The following is a 22,854-nucleotide window of genomic DNA, read 5'->3' as shown; positions in this document are numbered from 1 at the left end:
CAAGGTTAAATGCAAACATATACAATTTCATAAGAATAGAGCATGGCTTGAGTACCCGTATCAAGGTTAAATGCAAACATATACAATTTCATGAATGAGACCTATCATAAAAGTCTATTTCCTACGGCGGCTATCCTAACGGGCAACTTTGATGTGTACTTAATTTTCCTACACACAGTCCATATGCGCGAGTATGGACCTACCAATCGGTCCACACACCTCCTAGGCCCATTTTTGGTCGGCCGACCATTCTCTGGTAGCTATTGATGTCGGACACCCCTTAGGAATAGCAACCGTCATGCCAGCATTTTGATAAACATAATGATCGTTCTCCCACCACGTAGCGTACACGTCCGTACTACCGTGAATGATAAGAGGTTTCCCCAAATGATGAGCACACATAATAATACATGAGGTCCCAACATTTTTCAACTTTTATTATTAATTAATACAACCTTGCTAGCGTATTCTTCGTATCATATCATTTCTCATAACGCTTATCATATCATTTATTATATCTTTCCTGATTTATTTATTGTACTAACAAAATTGATATAATTAAATTAGTTTCGGTAGACCATCCAAATGTTGGAATTCAATCGACATGACATGGCCCAACATGATTCGAGGGTGACACAACAAATTAATTGGTTATTTTCAGTTTTGAGGATTCTTATCAAACCCTCGTGGCCTTCAAACCATTCTTCAAACAATTGTATGAATTTAGAGATTGTACAGATAGATATTCATGAGCCTGGATTAGAAATTCTTTCCTTATTTAACTCCTCCGTTTTCCATTCCGATTTCATCCACCGGAGACTACCAACGATCTCAATGGTAGCCGATCACTCAATTCTCCTATGTTTCTTCGTCTCCTTCTTTGCGTTTCAAATCGCCGCCAAGAATCAGAAGGAAGCTCTTGACGCTCTCTACAAGGCCAAGTTTTTCACCAACTCCGCCGATTCATCCGATTTTTTCGTCCGAAACCACGTGCCAGATCAAAACACCGATGTTTTGCCGACGGTTGAGATTTACTATCAGACCGGACTGAAGCAGCAGGACAAAATCGAACGGCTGCCGGGACAACCGCCTAGGGTTGAGTTATCGCAGTACGGCGGCTATGTGACAGTCAACAAATCCGCCGGCCGAGCTTTTTATTACTACTTCGTTGAATCTCCTGAAAACAAGGCCTCGTTGCCGCTTCTTCTCTGGCTCAATGGAGGTTCGTCGGCGACCTGGATTTAAGTGAAATTTGAAAAAATATGTTATTTCAAATGATAATTTTTTATCTTTCTAATATAATTTGAGTAAAAAAACATGATGGGATGGGTTAATAAATGATCAATTGTGTAGGGCCTGGGTGTTCGTCCCTTGGTTATGGAGCCATGGGTGAACTCGGTCCTTTCCGAGCTGGTAGCGACGGGAAAACCCTCTTTCAAAACGACTTCTCATGAATTCATGGTACTAATTGTTTAAACATTTATAGATTTTCATGGTTAAGTTATTAATTATGAAAAATTATTTCTATTTTTAAAAAATTGCTAGTGGCAAATGTGTTGTTTTTGGAATCTCAGGCAAGAGTGGGATTCTCGTACTCCAATACTACATCGGATTACAAAAACAACGGAGATAAGAATACGGCAAAAGACAACTATGCATTTTTGGTGAATTGGTTGGAGAGGTTTCCAGAGTATAAAGATCGAGATTTCTATATCTTTGGTGAAAGTTACGCTGGTCACTACGTCCCTCAACTCGCTCATGTTGTTCTCTCACACAATAAGAAGGTTGGAAAGACGATCGTCAATCTCAAAGGTATTATTGTAAGTATACAAATGGAAACAATATATGAGTTTCTTTCAAACCTTTTAAATTGGGATGGGAAGAAGAAGAAGGAAACTTTTTATTTTCCTCACTTGATGAACTTCATTTCAAATGGGTTTTCCCTCACACAACCTACGTCATTCAATTTCTTTTCTTATCGGTGGTTTTCAGATTGGAAATGCAGTGCTCAATGATGAGACAGATCAAATTGGAACGTACAATTTCTTCGCATCCCATGCACTAATTGCCGATAGAACTGCAAACGACATAAAGAAGTATTGTGACTTCTCGCCAAACTTGACGGTACAGAGCCCGCAGTGCTTAGCGGCGTCGAAAATAGCATACTCTAACATACAAATGATCGACATGTACAACATCTACTATCCACTATGTTTGAATAGTAACCTAACACATCAGCCAAAGAAAGCGTCAGTGATGAACTACGATCCTTGTACTGATGACTACACATATGCGTACTTGAACCAGGCAGAGGTTCAAAGGGCGATGCATGCCAACGTGACGAAGCTTGCACACGATTGGGATCTTTGTAACGATGTCCTCAAGGACTGGACCGATAGTGCTTCCACTATTATTCCTCTATTGCGCGAGTTCATGGACAATGGATTACGAGTCTGAGTTTTTAGGTAATTGAACAATGACTATTAGTTCTTGAGAAAATGGTAATAATTATGAGTAGTATAATTAACTACAATATTGATTTTAGTGGTGACACCGATGGAAATGTACCCATTACTTCCACCAAAGACTCTATAGCCACGATGAAGCTTTCGGTCAAGAAATCTTGGTACCCCTGGTTCGTTCATCATGAGGTACGTTCTTGTAACTCTATTTCCTTATTAAAATAAACGAGTATTTAATTTAAGCTCACGTTAAATTTATAGGTCGGAGGGTATGCAGAAGTGTACGAAGGGGAGTTGACGTTGGCGACCGTGAGAGGGGCAGGTCATGAAGTGCCAAGCTTCCAACCAAAGAAGAGCCCTTGCACTTATCACACACTTCCTTAAAGGGACTTCTCTCCCGCCCTCTTCTCCTTCGTCTCATTCTTCATAACATTTTTTCCATATGTAATTTTAACTTCCCATTAATCTTTTTTAAATTAGGTTCTTCTTAGATACCTCCAATGTCAATATGTAAAACTAATACCTATAATCGGAATGAATAATAAACCGTTAACCATCTTGATCTCAAGTGATTATGTCTGTTTTTAATTTTTTATCCAAATCAATTCACACATAGCTCAACGTTAAAAGTTTGATTTTCCATCTTATTATTATTAAACTAAAATAATTTTTTTGAATTATAAGCTTTGGTTAAAAATGTTCATTTAAGCGGCCACGTTGGGGCTTTGAGGAGACCCATTCTATGCGGGGCAATCTTCATTTAAATAGAGAAGGAGAGAGGGACTAGGGAGAGATTTTTCCCCATTAGATAAACGTGGCGGGGATAGGGACTATGTCCTCCGTGCTTTTTTTACATATAAAGTTCTCAACCACAATACTTAGCATGACGCCACAGTTGTGGTTGGAAAAAGAAATAGTAAAAGAGATAGGAATAGATAGGAATAGATAGAAGCTGCCGTGCTTTATTAATGTTTTTTAACTCAATGCTGAGAGGGTTACACAATTCCAGTATTTATAGCTTATACACTGGATCAGAAATAAATAAAATGATGGAAATCTACCTCAATTCAAATCTACTAGCAATCTCCTAAAATCTTGGTAGTTTGAATATTTGAACATATCTCAACTACTTTAAATCATATCTTTATTTTGAATACTTTGAATCATATCTCAACGCTCCCCTTGATTCAAAGTTGCAGATGTAAGTACAGAGCTTTTCTTTTGACAAGGCCTTTATAAGTATGTCTGCTTTAACCCGTACAATGTTTGTCTCAGCTTGTATACCTTTGTTTCTTTGTCTTCCTCTGTNTACTCCAATACTACATCGGATTACAAAAACAACGGAGATAAGAATACGGCAAAAGACAACTATGCATTTTTGGTGAATTGGTTGGAGAGGTTTCCAGAGTATAAAGATCGAGATTTCTATATCTTTGGTGAAAGTTACGCTGGTCACTACGTCCCTCAACTCGCTCATGTTGTTCTCTCACACAATAAGAAGGTTGGAAAGACGATCGTCAATCTCAAAGGTATTATTGTAAGTATACAAATGGAAACAATATATGAGTTTCTTTCAAACCTTTTAAATTGGGATGGGAAGAAGAAGAAGGAAACTTTTTATTTTCCTCACTTGATGAACTTCATTTCAAATGGGTTTTCCCTCACACAACCTACGTCATTCAATTTCTTTTCTTATCGGTGGTTTTCAGATTGGAAATGCAGTGCTCAATGATGAGACAGATCAAATTGGAACGTACAATTTCTTCGCATCCCATGCACTAATTGCCGATAGAACTGCAAACGACATAAAGAAGTATTGTGACTTCTCGCCAAACTTGACGGTACAGAGCCCGCAGTGCTTAGCGGCGTCGAAAATAGCATACTCTAACATACAAATGATCGACATGTACAACATCTACTATCCACTATGTTTGAATAGTAACCTAACACATCAGCCAAAGAAAGCGTCAGTGATGAACTACGATCCTTGTACTGATGACTACACATATGCGTACTTGAACCAGGCAGAGGTTCAAAGGGCGATGCATGCCAACGTGACGAAGCTTGCACACGATTGGGATCTTTGTAACGATGTCCTCAAGGACTGGACCGATAGTGCTTCCACTATTATTCCTCTATTGCGCGAGTTCATGGACAATGGATTACGAGTCTGAGTTTTTAGGTAATTGAACAATGACTATTAGTTCTTGAGAAAATGGTAATAATTATGAGTAGTATAATTAACTACAATATTGATTTTAGTGGTGACACCGATGGAAATGTACCCATTACTTCCACCAAAGACTCTATAGCCACGATGAAGCTTTCGGTCAAGAAATCTTGGTACCCCTGGTTCGTTCATCATGAGGTACGTTCTTGTAACTCTATTTCCTTATTAAAATAAACGAGTATTTAATTTAAGCTCACGTTAAATTTATAGGTCGGAGGGTATGCAGAAGTGTACGAAGGGGAGTTGACGTTGGCGACCGTGAGAGGGGCAGGTCATGAAGTGCCAAGCTTCCAACCAAAGAAGAGCCCTTGCACTTATCACACACTTCCTTAAAGGGACTTCTCTCCCGCCCTCTTCTCCTTCGTCTCATTCTTCATAACATTTTTTCCATATGTAATTTTAACTTCCCATTAATCTTTTTTAAATTAGGTTCTTCTTAGATACCTCCAATGTCAATATGTAAAACTAATACCTATAATCGGAATGAATAATAAACCGTTAACCATCTTGATCTCAAGTGATTATGTCTGTTTTTAATTTTTTATCCAAATCAATTCACACATAGCTCAACGTTAAAAGTTTGATTTTCCATCTTATTATTATTAAACTAAAATAATTTTTTTGAATTATAAGCTTTGGTTAAAAATGTTCATTTAAGCGGCCACGTTGGGGCTTTGAGGAGACCCATTCTATGCGGGGCAATCTTCATTTAAATAGAGAAGGAGAGAGGGACTAGGGAGAGATTTTTCCCCATTAGATAAACGTGGCGGGGATAGGGACTATGTCCTCCGTGCTTTTTTTACATATAAAGTTCTCAACCACAATACTTAGCATGACGCCACAGTTGTGGTTGGAAAAAGAAATAGTAAAAGAGATAGGAATAGATAGGAATAGATAGAAGCTGCCGTGCTTTATTAATGTTTTTTAACTCAATGCTGAGAGGGTTACACAATTCCAGTATTTATAGCTTATACACTGGATCAGAAATAAATAAAATGATGGAAATCTACCTCAATTCAAATCTACTAGCAATCTCCTAAAATCTTGGTAGTTTGAATATTTGAACATATCTCAACTACTTTAAATCATATCTTTATTTTGAATACTTTGAATCATATCTCAACGCTCCCCTTGATTCAAAGTTGCAGATGTAAGTACAGAGCTTTTCTTTTGACAAGGCCTTTATAAGTATGTCTGCTTTAACCCGTACAATGTTTGTCTCAGCTTGTATACCTTTGTTTCTTTGTCTTCCTCTGTGAATCCCTCTAGCGGTGTTACATAAACCTCTTCTTGTAAATCTCTATCAAATTGATAAACAGGCCACCGCAATGGGCTGCATGTCCCATGTAAATCTCCATAGAACTTTTCGTTTGGCAAGTCAACCATATCTCATGTTCCATTTTTCTCAATGGACTGCATCTCTTCTACCATAGCTTTCTTTCGCTCTTCTTTTTCAGCTGCTTCTTCATAATTCATAGGGTCTGAAATAATAAGAGCAAACTGACATGATGCATATATGCCAGCTAAAGATTTATACTTCCTTGGAGGTATCTCATCTGAAAGTTCTTCCGAAGAATTGTTGTTCAGTGATGCTGAATATGATGAATTTTACACACTTTGTGTTGCAGTGGATGCACTAGGAGATGCATTGGAGTTGACCATTGTCTCTTCATGTGGGGAAACTTCAACTGTAATCTTTTGCTGCTCCTGTTCTTTACTCCAATCCCATCTCACGTTTTCATTCAATATTACATCCCTTCTAACTAAAATGATTTCACTGATGGGGTTGTATAATTTATATGCCTTTGACTGAGTACAATAGCCAATAAAAATGCATTTTTCAAATTTTTCATCAAGCTTTTGACGAATTTGAGGATGTTTCAAAGCATAAACAACACAACCAAAGATTCGTAAATGACTTACAGATGGTTTCCTTCCATGTCATGCTTCATAAGGAGTTCGATTCATAACCGCCTTTGTTGGTGAGATCTTTAATAGATAAACAGATGTTGCTACGGCTTCTGCCCAAAATTGGTTTAGAAGTCTCCTTGCTTGTAACATACTTTTTGCCATCTCCACAATAGTTCGATTTTTTCATTCAGCGATTCCATTTTGTGGAGTGTAGGGAGCTGTTAACTCCCTTTGGATGCTCTCTTCTTCACAAAACAGATTAAACTCTTTAGATATGAACTCACCACCTCTGTCTATGCGAAGAACTTTAATGTGACAGCCACTTTGATTCTCCACCGTAGCTTTAAAAATCTGGAACTTCTGAAAAGGTTCTAACTTATGTTGTAGGAAGTAAACCCAACTCATGCGACTATAGTTATCAATGAATAGTAAAAAGTATGTACTCCCACACAAGGACTTCGTTTGCATTGACCCACATAAATCAGCATGAATTAGTTCTAGATAAGCTAAAGCTCTTTTAGCTTTTCCAACCGGAAAGGACTTCCTAGTCTGCTTGCCATAAATGCATCCTTCACACAAATTAGTTGAATCAATTCTTGGTAATCCGAAAACCATACATTTATCCTTGAGTATTTTCAGGCCGTTCATATGAAGATGTCCATATCTGAGATGTCATAATGTTGAGTCATCTTTCGTGCTAGCAGTAAGAGCAAAATCCTCCATGTTAGAAACATGGAGTGGAAACATCTTATTTGAAGTCATGGCAATTTGAACTTTAGGCCTGATTTCTTATGTGTAATGACACATGCGTTGTCATCAAATAGAACTGAATATCCTCTGGTCATCAATTGTCCAACACTCAATAAATTGTACCCTAAATCAGGTACAGATTGAACATTATCTAATTGTTTTATCTTACCATGACTAGTTTTGACTTTCATTNAGAGGGTTACACAATTCCAGTATTTATAGCTTATACACTGGATCAGAAATAAATAAAATGATGGAAATCTACCTCAATTCAAATCTACTAGCAATCTCCTAAAATCTTGGTAGTTTGAATATTTGAACATATCTCAACTACTTTNCAACTTGCATCTCTTTTGTGTTTCCAAGTTGCACCTTAATTTTTTGCGTCTCATCAAGCTCTTTGAATAAGGATTTGGTGCTTGTCATATGATTCGAGCATCCACTATCAACAAACCATAAGTTACCTTTTTTTGGATTAGTATCCATGCACGCCATAAGCAGCTTTTCTTCTTCTTCATTCTCTGCTACAAAATTCATTCGTTGATTTTTATATCAACAATCAGATTTTGTGTGCCCATACCTTCTGCAATGGTAACATTGTATGACATTCTTTTGTTCATTGAATTGTCTCTGTCCATCACTTCTCCACCTGTTATCACGACCACCAATGGAAGTTGCGAAATTCTCCTCTTCCACGACTTCTACCTGCTAAATGAATATTTTCTCTTTCGTTGTTTTCGTGGTTGGTTGTCTCCTTCACTTGAAGTGCCTTTTTTTCGTTCCTTTCTGATGATCTATTGATTCTTGCCTCATGAGCCTGAAGCGAGCCCATCAGTTCATAAACGGAGAGTATGGATAGATCCTTAGCTTCTTCTATGGCAGCCACCACATGGTCAAACTTTGGAGTCAAGCTTCTCAACACCTTTGCAACAATTGTTTCGTCTGAGATTTTCTTTCCATAGGTACGCATCTGACTGACTATTGTCATTGCTATTGACAAAAAATCAGCAATTGATTTGCCATTCGTCGTTTCAAAATCACGTCTTAGAGATTGCAATTTCACTATTATGACCTTTGAATCTCCTAGAAACTCCTTCGGTAGAATTGACCATGCCTGCTTTGAGGTGGTTGCTGCTGCAATTCGTGAAAAGATAGTCTCATGAACTGCTTCCTGAATAGTGAATAGAGCCTTGACATCGTTTTTCTTGGGTTGTCTTAGTCTCTCATTTTCTTCTATTGTCTGCTCTATTACATCAACTATAATACACATAGGATAAAAAATAATAATAATAATAATAATGAAATAAAATAAAAAATAAAAATAAAAGAAAGAAAGAAAGAAAGCATGAAAGAATGAAAGAATGAATGGAAGAAAGCGTGTGGCAGGGGGACTCTGCCTTGCCACCGCCGAAAACCGCAGGCAGAAAAGACTGTGGAGTAGCCCATTTTCAAGGACCTTTCGAGGGCAGAAGAAGAGGGTTTGAGAGACGTCGGAAATGGAGGAGGAGCTCACAAACTCTTGGAGACCAACCATTGGGAGAACTCGTTGCGAGTCCACGTTGGCCGGAACTTCGCGGTTGAGACCCACAAGCGCCATCTGATCGATTAGGGGAAAAGTTTGAGGATTTCCACCGCCGAGGCTTGGAGCTTGAGGTTAGTGGAGAAAAAGAGTCGAAATGGGCAGAAGGGAACGGAGAATCGAGATATCACTTTGGATCTACGAGATTTGAGGATTGTAGGCGTCGGAAACGAATCAGAGGGAGAGGCGACAGCGAGCATGCAGAGGAATTATCTGGGGAGTTTGGCCAATTTTGGAACCCTCCAAAGACAAAAATCCGAACAAAAATATCAAATATTTCAGATAAGTGCACCTCAGAACCTTGGATTTAACTATGCTCATAATATACATGAAACTATGGTATAAGAAGTATGTTTTAGAAGTTTGAGGTGAGTATGTTTGTTGAAATTTTACTCAAACGCGTATGCAACTACCTTAAGAACTGAGATTCATGACTAGCTTTCCATGATTAGATGATTAAGTTAAGCCTCCGTCACGCATGTTACAGTATTAGCGGTTACCCGGGGACGATTAGGGGTTCGCCAACTAACCCCTAACCGTAAACCTGACTTGATTGTCAGGAGTCCGCATAACTATAGAACTAGCCATTTTATTCTTGAGAGTACCTTGTGGGGACTTGTGGGAAGTTTGCCAGTTAATTTCCTATTAGTGAACCTGTGACGAGTGATAGGGGTCCACAATGGTACATTAGAGTTGGTCGAGGTGATATTGCTCATGCCTATGAGTTAGCGGTTATCCGGGGACGATTAGGGGTTCGCCAACTAACCTCTAATCGTAAACCCGACTCGATTGTCAGGGGTTCGCGTAACTATAGAACTGGCCATTTTATTCTTCAGGGTACCTTGTGGGGACTTGTAGGAAGTTTGCCAGTTAATTTCCTATTAGTGAACCTGTCACAAGTGACAGGGGTCCATAGTGGTACATTAGAGTTGGTCGAGGTGATATTGCTCATGCCTATGAGTTAGCGGTTATCTGGGGACGATTAGGGGTTTGCCAACTAACCTCTAATCGTAAACCTGACTCGATTGTCAGGGGTCCGCGTAACTATAGAACTGCCATTTTTATTCCTGAAGGTACCTTGTGGGGAATTGTAGCAAGTTTACCCGTTAATTTCCTATTAGTGAACCTGTCACGAGTGACAGGGGTCCACATTGGTACATTAGAGCGGTCGAGATTTATTGTTCATGCATATGAGTTAGCAGTTATCCGGGGACGATTAGGGGTTCGCCAACTAACCTCTAATCATGAACTTGACTCGATTGTCAGGGGCCCGCGTAACCATAGAACTGGTCATTTTATTGCTGATGGTACCTTGTAGGGACTTATAGGAAGCTTGCCAGTTAGTTTCTTTTAAGTGAACCTGTCACGAGTGACAGGGGTCTACAGTGGTACACTTGAGAGTTGGTCGATTCCTAAAATGCATGAACCTTGAGTATCGAGGTCACGCTTCGAGGTCGTTGAGATTTGATGATGAAGAAGGGAGACTAGTAGAGACAATTAGCCTAGTGACCTAGAGAACTTAAGAGTATTTCGAGGGCTGGAGGTCTAGATAGGACCATGAACGAAGAGAAACTAGAATGAGAAAATTTAAGGTGTGGTCTAGACAAAGTCGATACGAGGGGGACAAATCCCCAAAAGAGAATAAGATACCAAACGATGAACAAGATCAATAAGACTTAACTAAGAGATGCAAACTACCAGGAAGCTGCTTGCTGAGTATATTTTATATACTCATCTTCAGGTGGAGTTTGATGTAGCAGTCGAGGCGAAGGCACACGTGGGTTGTTGGCTATAGAGAATCCCATCACATTTGAGTCTGTAGTCTTCTTTGTGCTTTGCCTTCAAATCCTGCATTTCACGTGTTTTAGATCGTTTGATGTGATGTATTTTAGTGATCTCTTCTTGTCTTTGTGTGAAAATAAGATTTTCATTACTATTTTTAATTAGATCTCAAATTGCATGCATGAGTTTAAATATTTTAAATTTTATGCATTTTCATTTTTGTACGTCATCGAGTAACGATCTGTTGCTCGAGACTTTCGAAATTTCGGGTCGTTACATCGACAAACTCGTGCTCCACCAAGTCCCATAGCTCCTGCGATCTGAGCAAGGTCTTCATCTTGATGCTCCACCACTCATACTTCTCACCATTAAAGATGGGTAACAACGGTGCAGAGGAAGAAAAACCAGCTACTACCATTTTTGTTTTGTGAAAGAAAATAATCTCTCACCCTCGTGTCAAACGAACTTGGCTCTGATACCAAAATTGTTGGAAAAGGATAGTGAAAGAGATAGGAATACATAAGAATAGATAGAAGCTGCATGCTTTATTAATGTTTTCTTACTCAATGCCTGGGAGGGTTACACAATTACAGTATTTATAGCTTATACAGTAGACCAGAAATAAGTAAAGGATAGAAATCTAGATAAATTCAAATCTACTAACAATCTCCTAAAATTTTTGTAGTTTGAATATTTGAACATATCTCAACTACTTTAAATCATATCTTCATTTTGAATACTTTGAATCATATCTCAACAGTTGCTGCCATGAACTACAGTTCGCTGCTTCTAAGATTGCCTAGAGATCAATTTTCCGTTGAGATAAAATGTCATTCCTACTGTGCTTTTTCTCTTGTCAATGTCTCTAGCTAAATCACTATGGGTAAAATCGACTAATTCTTCAGGACCTCACCCTTTTCGATAACTCAACCCCTAGCTTGTGGTTCCATTCACATAGCGAACAATGTGTTTAACCGCTTGATGTGCATCATAGTGGCCTTTTCCATGTACCCACTCATTATTTTGAAAACATATGAAAGGTCTGGACGAGTATTTGTCAAGTACCTTAGACTTCCGATGACATGCCTATACTTGGTGGAATTCACCAAGTTTCCTTCAGCATCTTTCTCGAGTTGTGACTTTGCTTCCATGGGATACTTGGTTGGGTTGCACTCTATCATCTTAAATTGCTGCAATAACTTCTTAGCATAGGTCGATTGCTTTCGCATGATGCAATCTTTCCTTTGGTCCACTTCAATACCGAGGTAGTACGTGAGTAACCCAAGATCATTCATCTCAAATTCTTTCGCCATTTGCTACTTGAACTCTTTGACGCCTTCTACCCTTGTACTAGTGACGATCAGGTCATCAACGTATACGCCAACTATGATTGTTTCAGCCCCACTGTTTCTGGTATACACTTCTTATTCTTGCGAGCACTTCATGAAGTCCAGACTCTTTAAGCTCTTGTCCAGACCTATGTTCCAGGCCCTTGGTGCTTGCTGTAAACCTAGAGGATCTTTGACAACTTGTACACTTTGTGTTCTTCGGCTTTGACGACGAACCCTTCTAGTTTGGCAAAATACATTTATTCTTGGAGGTCACCATTTAGAAATGCTGATTTGACGTCCAAGTGAAGGATCTCCCACCCGTGTTGAGCTGCAAGGGTAAAAATCAACCTTATAGTGTCCAATCTGGCCACAGGCGTGAAAACCTCCTCAAAATCAACTTCTTGTCGTTGCACGTATCCCTTTGTCACGAGTCTTGCTTTATGCTTGATGACATTTCCTTCACTATTCTTCTTCAACTTAAACACTCACTTCAAACCGATGGGCTTGTGTCCGGACGATAAGTTAGTTAGTGCCCATTTCTTGTTATTCTCAATGCTTGAAGCTCTTTTTGCATGGCCTCCTACCACATCGTCTCAGTTGCTACCACATGGTAGGTTGTCGGCTCCGCGAGCAACACTAACTCATTCGGATCCAATTCTTCTTCAAGTTTATCCGCATAAATTTCAACATGAAAAAGAAACTTCTTTGGTTCATCCTTTGTTGTGGATCCTCTTGTGCTCTCGTCTGAGCTCTCTTGTTCTAAAGAGTCCATCACGCCTTTTGGTGTGCCAGTGATGACATGTGTAGACTTGTTGGTGTTGTTATAGGGGCACTTTTTAGGTCTATTGAGATTTTCGATCCCACTTATGTTTCTCATTCTTAAGAATATAATAATAGAGATTTTGTTTTGGATTCCCGGTTGTGCCGAGAAAGCCATAGTAGAAGCTCAGAAGACCCTGGAACCATTAGAGAATGAGCTTGAAAACAAGAAGTTCTTCGGAGGAGAGGAAATTGGGTTGGTGGACATTGTAGGACCTATTTTGGCCGGGTGGATTCCTGCCATTGAAGAAGCTTTAGGATTTGAGCTTCTCATAACCCACAAGTTTCCAAACCTGAAAAAATGGACCGAAGAGTTAGTGAACAACCAGGTTATGCCTCAAAAGGATGCGCTGGTTGCCTTTTTTTAAAATGTTGGGTTTAATCGAAAAAATTGAAAGATGAAATCAAAGTTCGTGTTATGCTATCACAAATAAATTCAGTTTTTTTCTTCTCTTTTTTATGTCCTAAATTAAATTTTAATAGTGAAGTTTTCAATTGCTTATTGTAAATTAAACAAAAATAAAAGTCGAATATAGTTTTGGTTAAATTATAAAATATAATTTTATTGTCAACTTATTATGAAGTTTGTACTAAATCTAAATATTCTAACATTTTTTTTTTTTTACTTTAATAATAATTTTAAAAACTTTATAAAAATTTAGAGGTAATATTATTTTAAACAAAAGACGTCTCTTTTTTATAATATTATTTGTAAGGACAGTGTGTATTTTCTTTTTAAATTTTTGGTTAAGAAAAATGTCAAACTCTGGAAGGTGGTAACGTGGTGATAGGTGGTATGACTGGTAAAGCCACGTGGGTGTGGGAGAAGTTTTAAGTTTAATTTAAACTAAATTATATAAAATAAAATTCACTTTAAAAATACATCTTTTAACTTTTAAAATTAAATAATCCCTAGTTGATTTGCACAAATTTACTCGTAGGATAGACATGGAATAGTATGAGAATGTAGTTTTTAGTTTATGTTTGGAATTATGAGTGCTTTAGCTTGTAAATTCTAAGATATTTATACTAGGTTGTATCTAGAACCTCATGACTGACCATTAATTTTTGTTATAAATAACTTTTCAAGATTGGTTAGGAACCTTACCAAGAATCATGAATGTACGTTAGGGAAATGAGCAATCCCGAACCTAGGTTCAGAACCTACCAAATCAAAGAATGTGGCAAGTGTCGTACCCTCCGTCCCTAGGAGACTAGGACAACCGGGAGTCTTCGAGACCTCGTGTGAAATCCCATATGGATTGGGGAGGAGAAAAAAACATTTCTTATAAGAACGAAACATTTCTTATAAGGGTGTGAAAACTTCTCCCTAGAATATGTGTTTTAAAAACCTTGAGGGGAAGCTCAAAATAGAAAACCCAAAGAGGACAATATCTACTAACAGTGGGTCTGAAACGTTACAAATGGTATCAGAGCCAGACACTAGGAGATGTGCTAGCAAGGAGGCTGAGCCCCGAAGAGAGGTGGACATGAGATGGTGGGGGGTGGACATGAGATGCCCAAAGATGACAATATCTGCTAGTGGTGAGTTTGGGTTGTTATACCTTGTGTGGGTACGACCAAGAGATTCGCAACAATCCCTTAGTTGGAAACTCGTCCATAGGGGTAAGAGTAATATTTAGAGATCGCACCTCATAGATACTTACCCCAGTAAGACACTAAAAGGGTTTAGTCATGCTCCAGGTTAAGTAATTAGGAAGAGTTCGAGCTTACACCTCATAGATAGTCGTTCATTGTAATCCTTCAGGAGCTAGAGTAGCGATGTTGGGCCCTAAAATACAATGTGTCATATAAAGGCCTCATGTGGGTACGATCAAGGGATTCCCAACTGTCCCTTAGTCGGGATCTGATCCACAAGTGTGAGAGTAATGGTTAAAGGTTGCACCTCACATATACTTGATAAGGACACCAAAAGATTTAGTCAAATTCCATGATAAGTAGTTGGGAAGAGTTACGTCCCCATGCCCTATCCCTTGCCCTATCTTTGTGGCAGTAGTAGGGTCATGCCCGACGCTCTATTAGTGTAGTAAGGTTCTCCAAGTAGAGTCATGTCCTATCCTTTGGTAGTATGCAGGGTATTGATCCTTATACTTTTCACATGCTAAGCGAGCGTTCTATAATCTTTGTACTTTAAGCATATTAACCGAGTGTTCTACCATCTAAGCTATATCTCTTTGCAACCATTCATAAACATTTATAACTTAATATGAAAATAATAAACTTGAGTAGCATAAAAAAAACATGAATGATTTAGAAGCTTACTAAACAATTAACAAAGTCTATCAATAATATAACAAAAATTAAGCTTTTAAATTTGCACCAAAATTAAAGAAAAAATGGAGATGTAGGGTATCAATTCTCGTACCTCTCACCTACTAAGAATGTACTCTATAATCTAAGCGAGTACATATCATTACAATGAAACCTAATGGTTCACAAATATTTATAATCTAACATAAAAGTAAATTTTAAAAGCATATGAAATCATGAATGCTTACTAAACCATTAACAAAGCTGATCATAATATAACAAAGATCAAAATTTTAAATTAGAACAAACAAAAATGGAGAAATGTAGATGTGAGGTATTAATCTCCGTAAATCTTGCATGTCAAGTATCAAGGTCATATTTATCTAAGACATGTTGCCTATGCCCGCATGGTCGTGCCATGTCAAACTCTTTTACTGACTTTCACGTTGTATTACTTTCATATTTCATTTTATGTTCTATGACCATTCGACGAAATCATGTCTACTCCAGTCAAATATGAATCGCCTCAAAATGTATTAAGGGGACTAAGTAGTCATCAAACCTCTCTGGACCAAGTATTTTCTCTTGCCTACATATTTTCAATGCAATTGACTTTTACGATGCTTACTTTCAACTTGTTTTCAATGATTTTCCTCGACCACATTTTCTAAAATATTTTCTCTCAAAAAGTGGCTCGAGCTCGACTATTGTATTATTTATACGTAAACTAAGATTTTTACACGGCTAACTTGTTCGTTAGGTTAGAAAAAGTGGTGCAAAATTGTTGTTCTTTTGTCGAAAGGAGTGTGATTGTGATAAGTGGTAACAAAGTTGAGTTAGCTCTTAGTCCCGTTAAAGAAAAAAACGATGTCTGCAACAAAGCATTCGAGTAAGTCGTAAGTTGAGCGACTCATTGAGATCGAACATGAAATGTTGTTCCTCAAAGAAGTATTTGACATAGGCATCCTAGAAGAACGAGTGGTGGAACTAAATGAAAACGTCACAGGAATTGATGCTATGAGCACCCGCCTGGATGGGTTGTCAATAAAAGAATTGATATTTAGGATTGACTCCCTAAAAGAAAGAGCTGCACAACCGAATAGACTAGAAAGTCGAGGTAGCTCCTAAAGCTCTATAGCACACATGAAAAAACGTGTCAAGGAGTAAGATAGTTCACAAAAGAGATGCTGAAGCCTTTTAATGAGTTGATTGAAGACTTCATGGCAACAATAGACAGCATCAAGCTAGAGATTGTCAAAATGAACACTACGATATGCTCCCATCCATGCCAGAGATTGTCAAAAGACCATCCTCGACCAATTCTCGAAATATGTCACATTCGTACTCCCATCCAAGATATGCTCGGTCAAATTGACTCTCCAACTGCTCTTCAAACATATTGTAAAGTTGTGGGGTATTCCGTCAAGCATCGTTAGCGACAAAGATGGCAGATTTATTAAGACATCCAAGACATAGTTATTCATGTTCTTGACGAAAATGATGAATATCTCTTCGACCTACGCCCATAGACTAATGGACAAACCGAGTGATTCAAATGTTTGCTGGAAGAATATTTACGACACTTCATTGATGCTTGTCAAAAAAATTGGGTACAGTTACTAGATGTAGCCCAATTCTGCTTTAATTGCGAAACTAGTTCATCAACTTGGAAGAGCCACTTTGAAATTGTGAGACAACCATCCCTATCCCATATTATTCACCACCCATTTGCATGGAAGAATCTTCATACTCAACTTCACAAAGGAATGGAAGCAGACAACATATATAGGTCAGATTTTACCTAAAAAAATCTTCCAAACTTATGAAGAAGTGGACAAACAAAAAGGGTTGCCCCTCCAATTCTGAGTAGGAGACCAAGCCCACGTAGAAAGCATACATGTGTGCCTATTTAGTTAGCCTTGAGGCTAGAACATTTCCNAAAAAAAAAAAAAAAAAAAAAGAAAAGAAAAGACCAATGACTTGTTATAAAATACGAGGGTCCAGTTAAAGTTCTTAAGAAAATCGAGGGTATGTCTTATAGGGGCATTACCTACATGGACCAAAATTTGCCCAGTAATCCATGTGAGTAACCTAAAGTCTTACCACCACGATCCAAACGACGACAAACCCAGAATAGATCTAAAATAGAAAGATTCAGGAGAAGTCGAGATGATCCTAGCAGACAGAGTTAGGAAAGTAAGAAGACTTGTACAGAGAATTCGAGAATTCCTCGTCAAATGGAAGAACCTCCCTATAGAGGAAACAAGTCGAAGACCTGTACAGAGAATTCGAGAATTCCTCGTCAAATGGAAGAACCTCCCTATAAAGGAAACGTCGAAGACCTAGACTCCGCCACGACCTATATTGCTAAATTTAAACATAGTCGGTTGACAGGACGTCAACCAATTAGGTGGGAGAGTATTATTAGAATCACACAACGCACATACTTAATATAGATGAACGCAAGAAACAAAAGAGAGAAAATGTAAGAAAAAATATTGGCAAGGTTTGAGAGAATTTCTTGTTTTCATGATTTTCCTCCCCACATGCTCAACCATATGTCTAGATTGCACCTCACTATCAATGGAGATGTAGGTAATTGATCCCCGTACCTCTTGCATGCTAAGTGAGCGCTCTATCATCTAAACTAGATCCTCGTACAATGTTGCTAACCTATTATTGAACTTTTGTAATAGTGAATTGAACCATTTAGTGTCTCTTGAACTTATTTATGATTTCAAAATATTACCAAACCTATTAAACAATTAAAAAATCATCCTAACTAAAATAGAAAAATAGTTATATTAAAATTTTAATAATTAAAATTTCTTAAAAATTTAGAGACTAATGGTAACACCAGAGCCCCAACAAAGTATTAAATACCCAATTTTTTCCTAATAAAGTCCAAAGTTTTGGTCTTAGAAACTAAATTTCAACATTGGGTAGAATAAAAATTTGCATAAAAGAATTCTATGAACCAAAAAAAATATATATATATAAATAAAATAGTAAAAATGAAGAAAAAGTCGGTCAAAGTCAGCAAAATGATCCTTTTGTCACCTTGCCTAATTAGGGGTCTTGTTAAGCCCTAAGAGTTCTAATGAGTAAGGAGAAGAAAAAAAAAAGTTTAGGAATTCTTGAGAGCGAGTTTAGAAATAGAAGTTTGCCGATCTTCCTTCACAAAACGCTGAATTAGGTTAGCGACATCTATTTTGAGCCTTTGAGTCACTCAATTCCGTCAAGAATTGAAGAAGGGTAAGTATAAATTTTAGGTTTTTTTTAATTCAAGTTTTCCTCTAAATCCAAGAGTTTTTCTTGGAATTAGGGTTTGATTTATAGGTATGTAGGAGGAATTTCGTACAAAATTCATGAAGGAAGCCATAGTTAGTTCGAATTGGAAGACGACATTCCAAAGAACGTCAAGAATTTACAAGATTGCAAGTTATACTGTTTTAGTCCATATTTTAACGTGTTTATTTCCTTCCTAAAACTAAGAGAAAAATACTTAGGTATATATGGGTTAAAAGTTTATAATTTTTTTTTTTTTTTCAAAGAAACTAAGCTAATTTGAGATAAATAAGAAAATTTATAAACTCAAAAGAAAATAGGTTGAATATGTGAAAAACACAAAAATCTGGAAAGCTAAATAAGGAGGATGAATTGCAGGTGAACATGTGTCAAGCGCTAAGTGGATGAACGTGGCAGGCGGAGAGAGTGACACGCGTCAAGCGTTGGGTGGACAATCACAGCTAGCTGAGAGTGCCGTCCGCCAATGGCAGGGGAAGCACATCCGGCGGACAGCGCGCCACGTGTCACGGTCGTACTTTCTCAACCGTGCGGCGTTGTGAACTTGATATGCTCACGAGAAGTTATGAGTGGAACCCAAGCATATATATTTTTCACCTGGTTTTGTGGCTTTGTTAGATCTTAGGTGAAATTTGTCTTCGCCAACTAGACATTACTTGTGCGGGATCCAAGCTTGTTCGGTCACATGCCGTCGGCACGTGCATGTTCAATCATCTGCGACACAACTAACTTGTCTCTACACTAGGCCAAGTCATTGGGCCCGACCTTGCCTCTTCTCAGGCAAAGTCTTTCAATGCAACGTCACATCCAACATCTTGTCATCTTGATTCCCTATCGACATAGTTCATAGGTCTTGACATTGTTGGCTTTTTGGCCTTGATCTCACTTTAATTAATTTCAATCAATTAATTGATGTTTTGATGATAACAAACCTACTTTTTAATTATTAATTATTTTCAGTATTTTGAACTGTCCACAGTATAAAGTCGGGAATAACAATTTCAACGACTTTTCAATTACTCAAATCAGAGCTAAAACGAAGAAATTACAGTCGAGACAACATACCCGACGTGATGATGTGGCAGCAAAATCAAAATGATGGACAAATCAAAATATATCAAAGTATGACATTTATGATTTTGGGAGAGTAACAAATGGTGGAGTTTTTCTTATTACTATATTTTTAAATAAAGTTATTTTTACAAAATATAAATTTGAATCTAACCGTTACTCACATCGATTTTTATTATTACTATATTATATTATTATATTATTATATTTTAAAATTTTGGTGGTTACTCACATAGTTTTTATTATTATTATATTATTATATTTATAATAAATTTTGAATTTCATTTGACCGTTACTCACATAACTTTTTATTATTATTATATTATATTACTATTATATTAAAATTTTGAAATAAATGAATTTAGAAAATTTTCTTATTTATTTACTTTTAATCTCCACCTTCCATTATTCCTAACACAATCCAATGGTCAATATTCAATCCTACATTTTGCCACTTTTCTCCTCTATATAAACTCATCTTCCCCACATTTTAAAATACACAACTTACATACATTCTCCAATCCTCATTTGTTCAAAGTCTCCATTGTTTGTTGCTCTCTCCAAGCTTACAAGTTTATTTCTTTTCATCTTATTCTTGAGAGGGATTATTTTTGTATTGTGAGGAAATAGTTGTGAGTATCCCAAATTGTAAATCTACTCTTTGAGAGAGTTGTGGTGTGTTATTATCAAACTCAAATACTTGTATCGGTTTGATCCTGCGCCGTGGAAAGGATTGAGTTTGCTCTTGAACTCGTAAAAAGAGCGGTGTAGCGGTTTGGCTCAGATCCGTGGAAAGAGTCGAGAAAGTTCTTTATTCAAATTCCCAAGAGGCGCTTGGGGAGTGGAGTAGGTCGAGTTTGACCGAACCACTATAAAACTACGGTGTCATTTTCTCTAACTCTTTTCTATTTAATTTCAAAATTATTATTGTGATTTATTGCATGTTCTACTTGATTATTGTTTTGACTTGAATTACTTTGTTATAGTAATTATCATCTTTTACTTATTTGTAAAAAGTTTCATCATTAGAAAAATTAATCACGTTTAAACACTTTTATCGTTAAAACCCTATTCACCCCCCTCTAGGGTTGCCATACCGATCCAACAGACATCATCCCAAGTCACGAGGTATCATTGGCCATCGCAGCTCACTCAGTCATGTTATCGAGAACGAGACCACATGTCGTTCATAATCTCAAAACATCCTAAACATCTATTCATCTAGGTTCAATCAAGGCATTGTCCCTTCTATACCCATGTTATTTACGGACACCGTATTGGATAGGGGGTGTATACCTTCAAAATCAAACTAAACGATTGTCCAAAAACTAACCAAAACTATCCTTTAAGAAAGAAATTAGAGATGAAAATACCCTAAATCATGCAATCGACCTGCTCACAAAAACCTACCTCTCTACCAACTAAACAAGCTGACATCTCAAAGTCAAAGACAAACCCATTTTGAATACCCACTTTTGATGTCGCATGGGCTTACGACATATAGAATACTCATTTAGGAGCTGCTATAAAAAGAATGAAAGGAAGAGGAAATGGCAGAGGAAAGGTGAAATGGGAGAAAAAGTGTTGGTGTTTGGGGCATGGTTCAGTCCTTTCAGCCGACGAGTAGAATTGGCTCTGAAACTAAAGGGTATTCAATATGATTACATTGAAGAACAAATATACAAGAAGAAGAGCGATTTGATTCTAAAATATAACCCTGTTTACAAGAAGGTGCCCACCTTCGTCCATGCCGGCAAGCCCATTGCAGAGTCCATTGTTATCCTTCAGTACATTGACGAGACTTGGAAGGAAAACCCCCTTTTGCCTCAGGATCCCTATCAAAAAGCTCTGGCTCTGTTCTGGGCCAAGTTCATGGATGACAAGGTAAGCACTTTTGATATACATGTGTGTGTGTGTGTATCAGGTGGTTGATATCATTTGGGTTTCTATTTTTGTGGATTCACAGCTGCTGCAAGCATTGATGAAGGCGAGGAGAAGGCAGGGGAAGGAGAAAGAGGAGGCAGTGGCAGAGGCAGGTGAGGCATTGAGAGCATTAGAAGAAGAGCTGAAAGGGAAGAAGTTCTTTGGAGGAGAAACGTTGGGATTTGTGGACATTGTTGCTAACTTCATAGCTTATTGGACTCCAGCCATGGAAGAGGCTTTGGGAGAGGAAGTACTAACCAGAGAATTGCAGCAGCTTCCTAGGCTACGTCAATGGTGCCATGACTTCGTTGAACATAGCGTCGTGAAACAGACTCTGTCCCCTAAAACTGAACTCCTCGAGTTCATGTCGACTCAGTTTGGAACTAAACCAACATGAATGCTTAGTGAGTGAGGAGTGTGTTGGACATGTCCCACGATCAATTAAAGGAATAACGTCGAGACCTTTTGCAGTAAAGAAAGCTTAAAAACACTTACGTTTATCAATTATCTTTCTTGTGAAAATGACGGGAGAAATCACAATTGATCTCTTTCAAATTCCTAAACTTTCTCATCAAATTAAGCAACTACTAACCATTCTTCCTACTTAAACACTAGCAATTTCCCTAAACCTATTCAAGCCAATAACTCCTAAACAATTATCCTAAAATTCGTCTAGGTTAATAACTTTTTTTTGCTAAGGCAAGCTTATTAACTCACATTCTCCTCCGTAAGCTTGACTATGTTCAAGTTTTTTTACTTTGAGCAACTCCCACATGCCTACCAGGCTTAACCCTTGCTAGAGTCTTTGTGAGAATTTTTAGCTTAACCCTTGCTAGAGTCTTTGTGAGAATTTTTGCACGTTGCTCTCTAGTTTCAACTTTGATTGGTCCCTAATCAACTCTGACTTTTTCATAAAAAAATTTAAGTCTCTTCTGCTGCGGAGAGAATTCTTCATCTTGTAGGGTACTCCTTTGTCCTTCAACCTTCTTTTTAGGCTGCTCTCTAGGTTTCTTTTGTTAAGATGGCAAGTTTGAAGTCTCATTTCTCTTACGCCCTTTTTCTGGGTCATCTTGGTTGAGATGATAAGTTTGATGAAACATATCAACTTGTAGGTTGCACTTACGCTCATTAAAGCAGCCTCTAGTTGCTTCTTGGATCTATATTTGGGTTCCTTTTTCTCCTGACCTATTGATAGTCTTTTGGAAGATGTTGAAGATGTTGATAATCTTTCAATAGTATCTTATATAGGTGGTTTCGCGACCATTTTACCTTCATCAACGGGGCTCCATTATGGTAGTATATCTTGAGGAAGAGGCTGACTATCTCCACTCTACTACCTTCTTCTGTCATTTGACCAAGGCTAATAATGTTGCTCTTCAAACTCGGGATGTAATACACCTTGGTCAATAGACGTTGATC

General features: G+C 37.8%; 2 protein-coding genes and 2 pseudogenes across 2 annotated transcripts; 3 read left to right on the top strand and 1 right to left on the bottom strand.

Moving 5' to 3' along the window:
• Positions 1 to 834: 834 nt before the first annotated feature.
• LOC111781636 lies at positions 835 to 2,892 on the top strand (annotated as a pseudogene).
• Positions 2,893 to 3,345: 453 nt separating this feature from the next.
• Positions 3,346 to 5,071, top strand: LOC111781635 (annotated as a pseudogene).
• Positions 5,072 to 11,664: 6,593 nt separating this feature from the next.
• LOC111781633 (uncharacterized mitochondrial protein AtMg00810-like) lies at positions 11,665 to 12,027 on the bottom strand. Its single transcript, XM_023662320.1, has one exon. It carries the CDS (start codon positions 12,025 to 12,027, stop codon positions 11,665 to 11,667), a length of 363 nt encoding a protein of 120 aa, XP_023518088.1.
• An 8,766-nt stretch (positions 12,028 to 20,793) lies between these two features.
• Positions 20,794 to 21,936, top strand: LOC111780921 (glutathione S-transferase U8-like). The gene is made up of 2 exons (XM_023661278.1): positions 20,794 to 21,396; positions 21,479 to 21,936. Exons 1-2 carry the CDS (start codon positions 20,998 to 21,000, stop codon positions 21,830 to 21,832), a joined length of 753 nt encoding a protein of 250 aa, XP_023517046.1. The 5' UTR covers positions 20,794 to 20,997; the 3' UTR covers positions 21,833 to 21,936.
• The last annotated feature ends 918 nt before the right edge of the window (positions 21,937 to 22,854 follow it).

This window comes from Cucurbita pepo, chromosome LG19, assembly GCF_002806865.2.
Source record: "Cucurbita pepo subsp. pepo cultivar mu-cu-16 chromosome LG19, ASM280686v2, whole genome shotgun sequence".
NCBI classification, from domain to species: domain Eukaryota; kingdom Viridiplantae; phylum Streptophyta; class Magnoliopsida; order Cucurbitales; family Cucurbitaceae; genus Cucurbita; species Cucurbita pepo.
The sequence above is the reverse complement of the archived record's forward strand: the minus strand, read 5'-3'. Positions and strand labels throughout refer to the sequence as shown.

Excerpts from the sequence above, each read along its gene's own strand:
- LOC111780921 (XM_023661278.1), top strand. The coding sequence starts at position 20,998 with ATGGGCTTACGACATATAGAATACTCATTTAGGAGCTGCTATAAAAAG. Across the intron at positions 21,397-21,478 it reads CCAAGTTCATGGATGACAAG|CTGCTGCAAGCATTGATGAA; the intron begins GTAAGCACTTTT and ends GTGGATTCACAG.
- LOC111781633 (XM_023662320.1), bottom strand. The coding sequence starts at position 12,027 with ATGGCGAAAGAATTTGAGATGAATGATCTTGGGTTACTCACGTACTAC.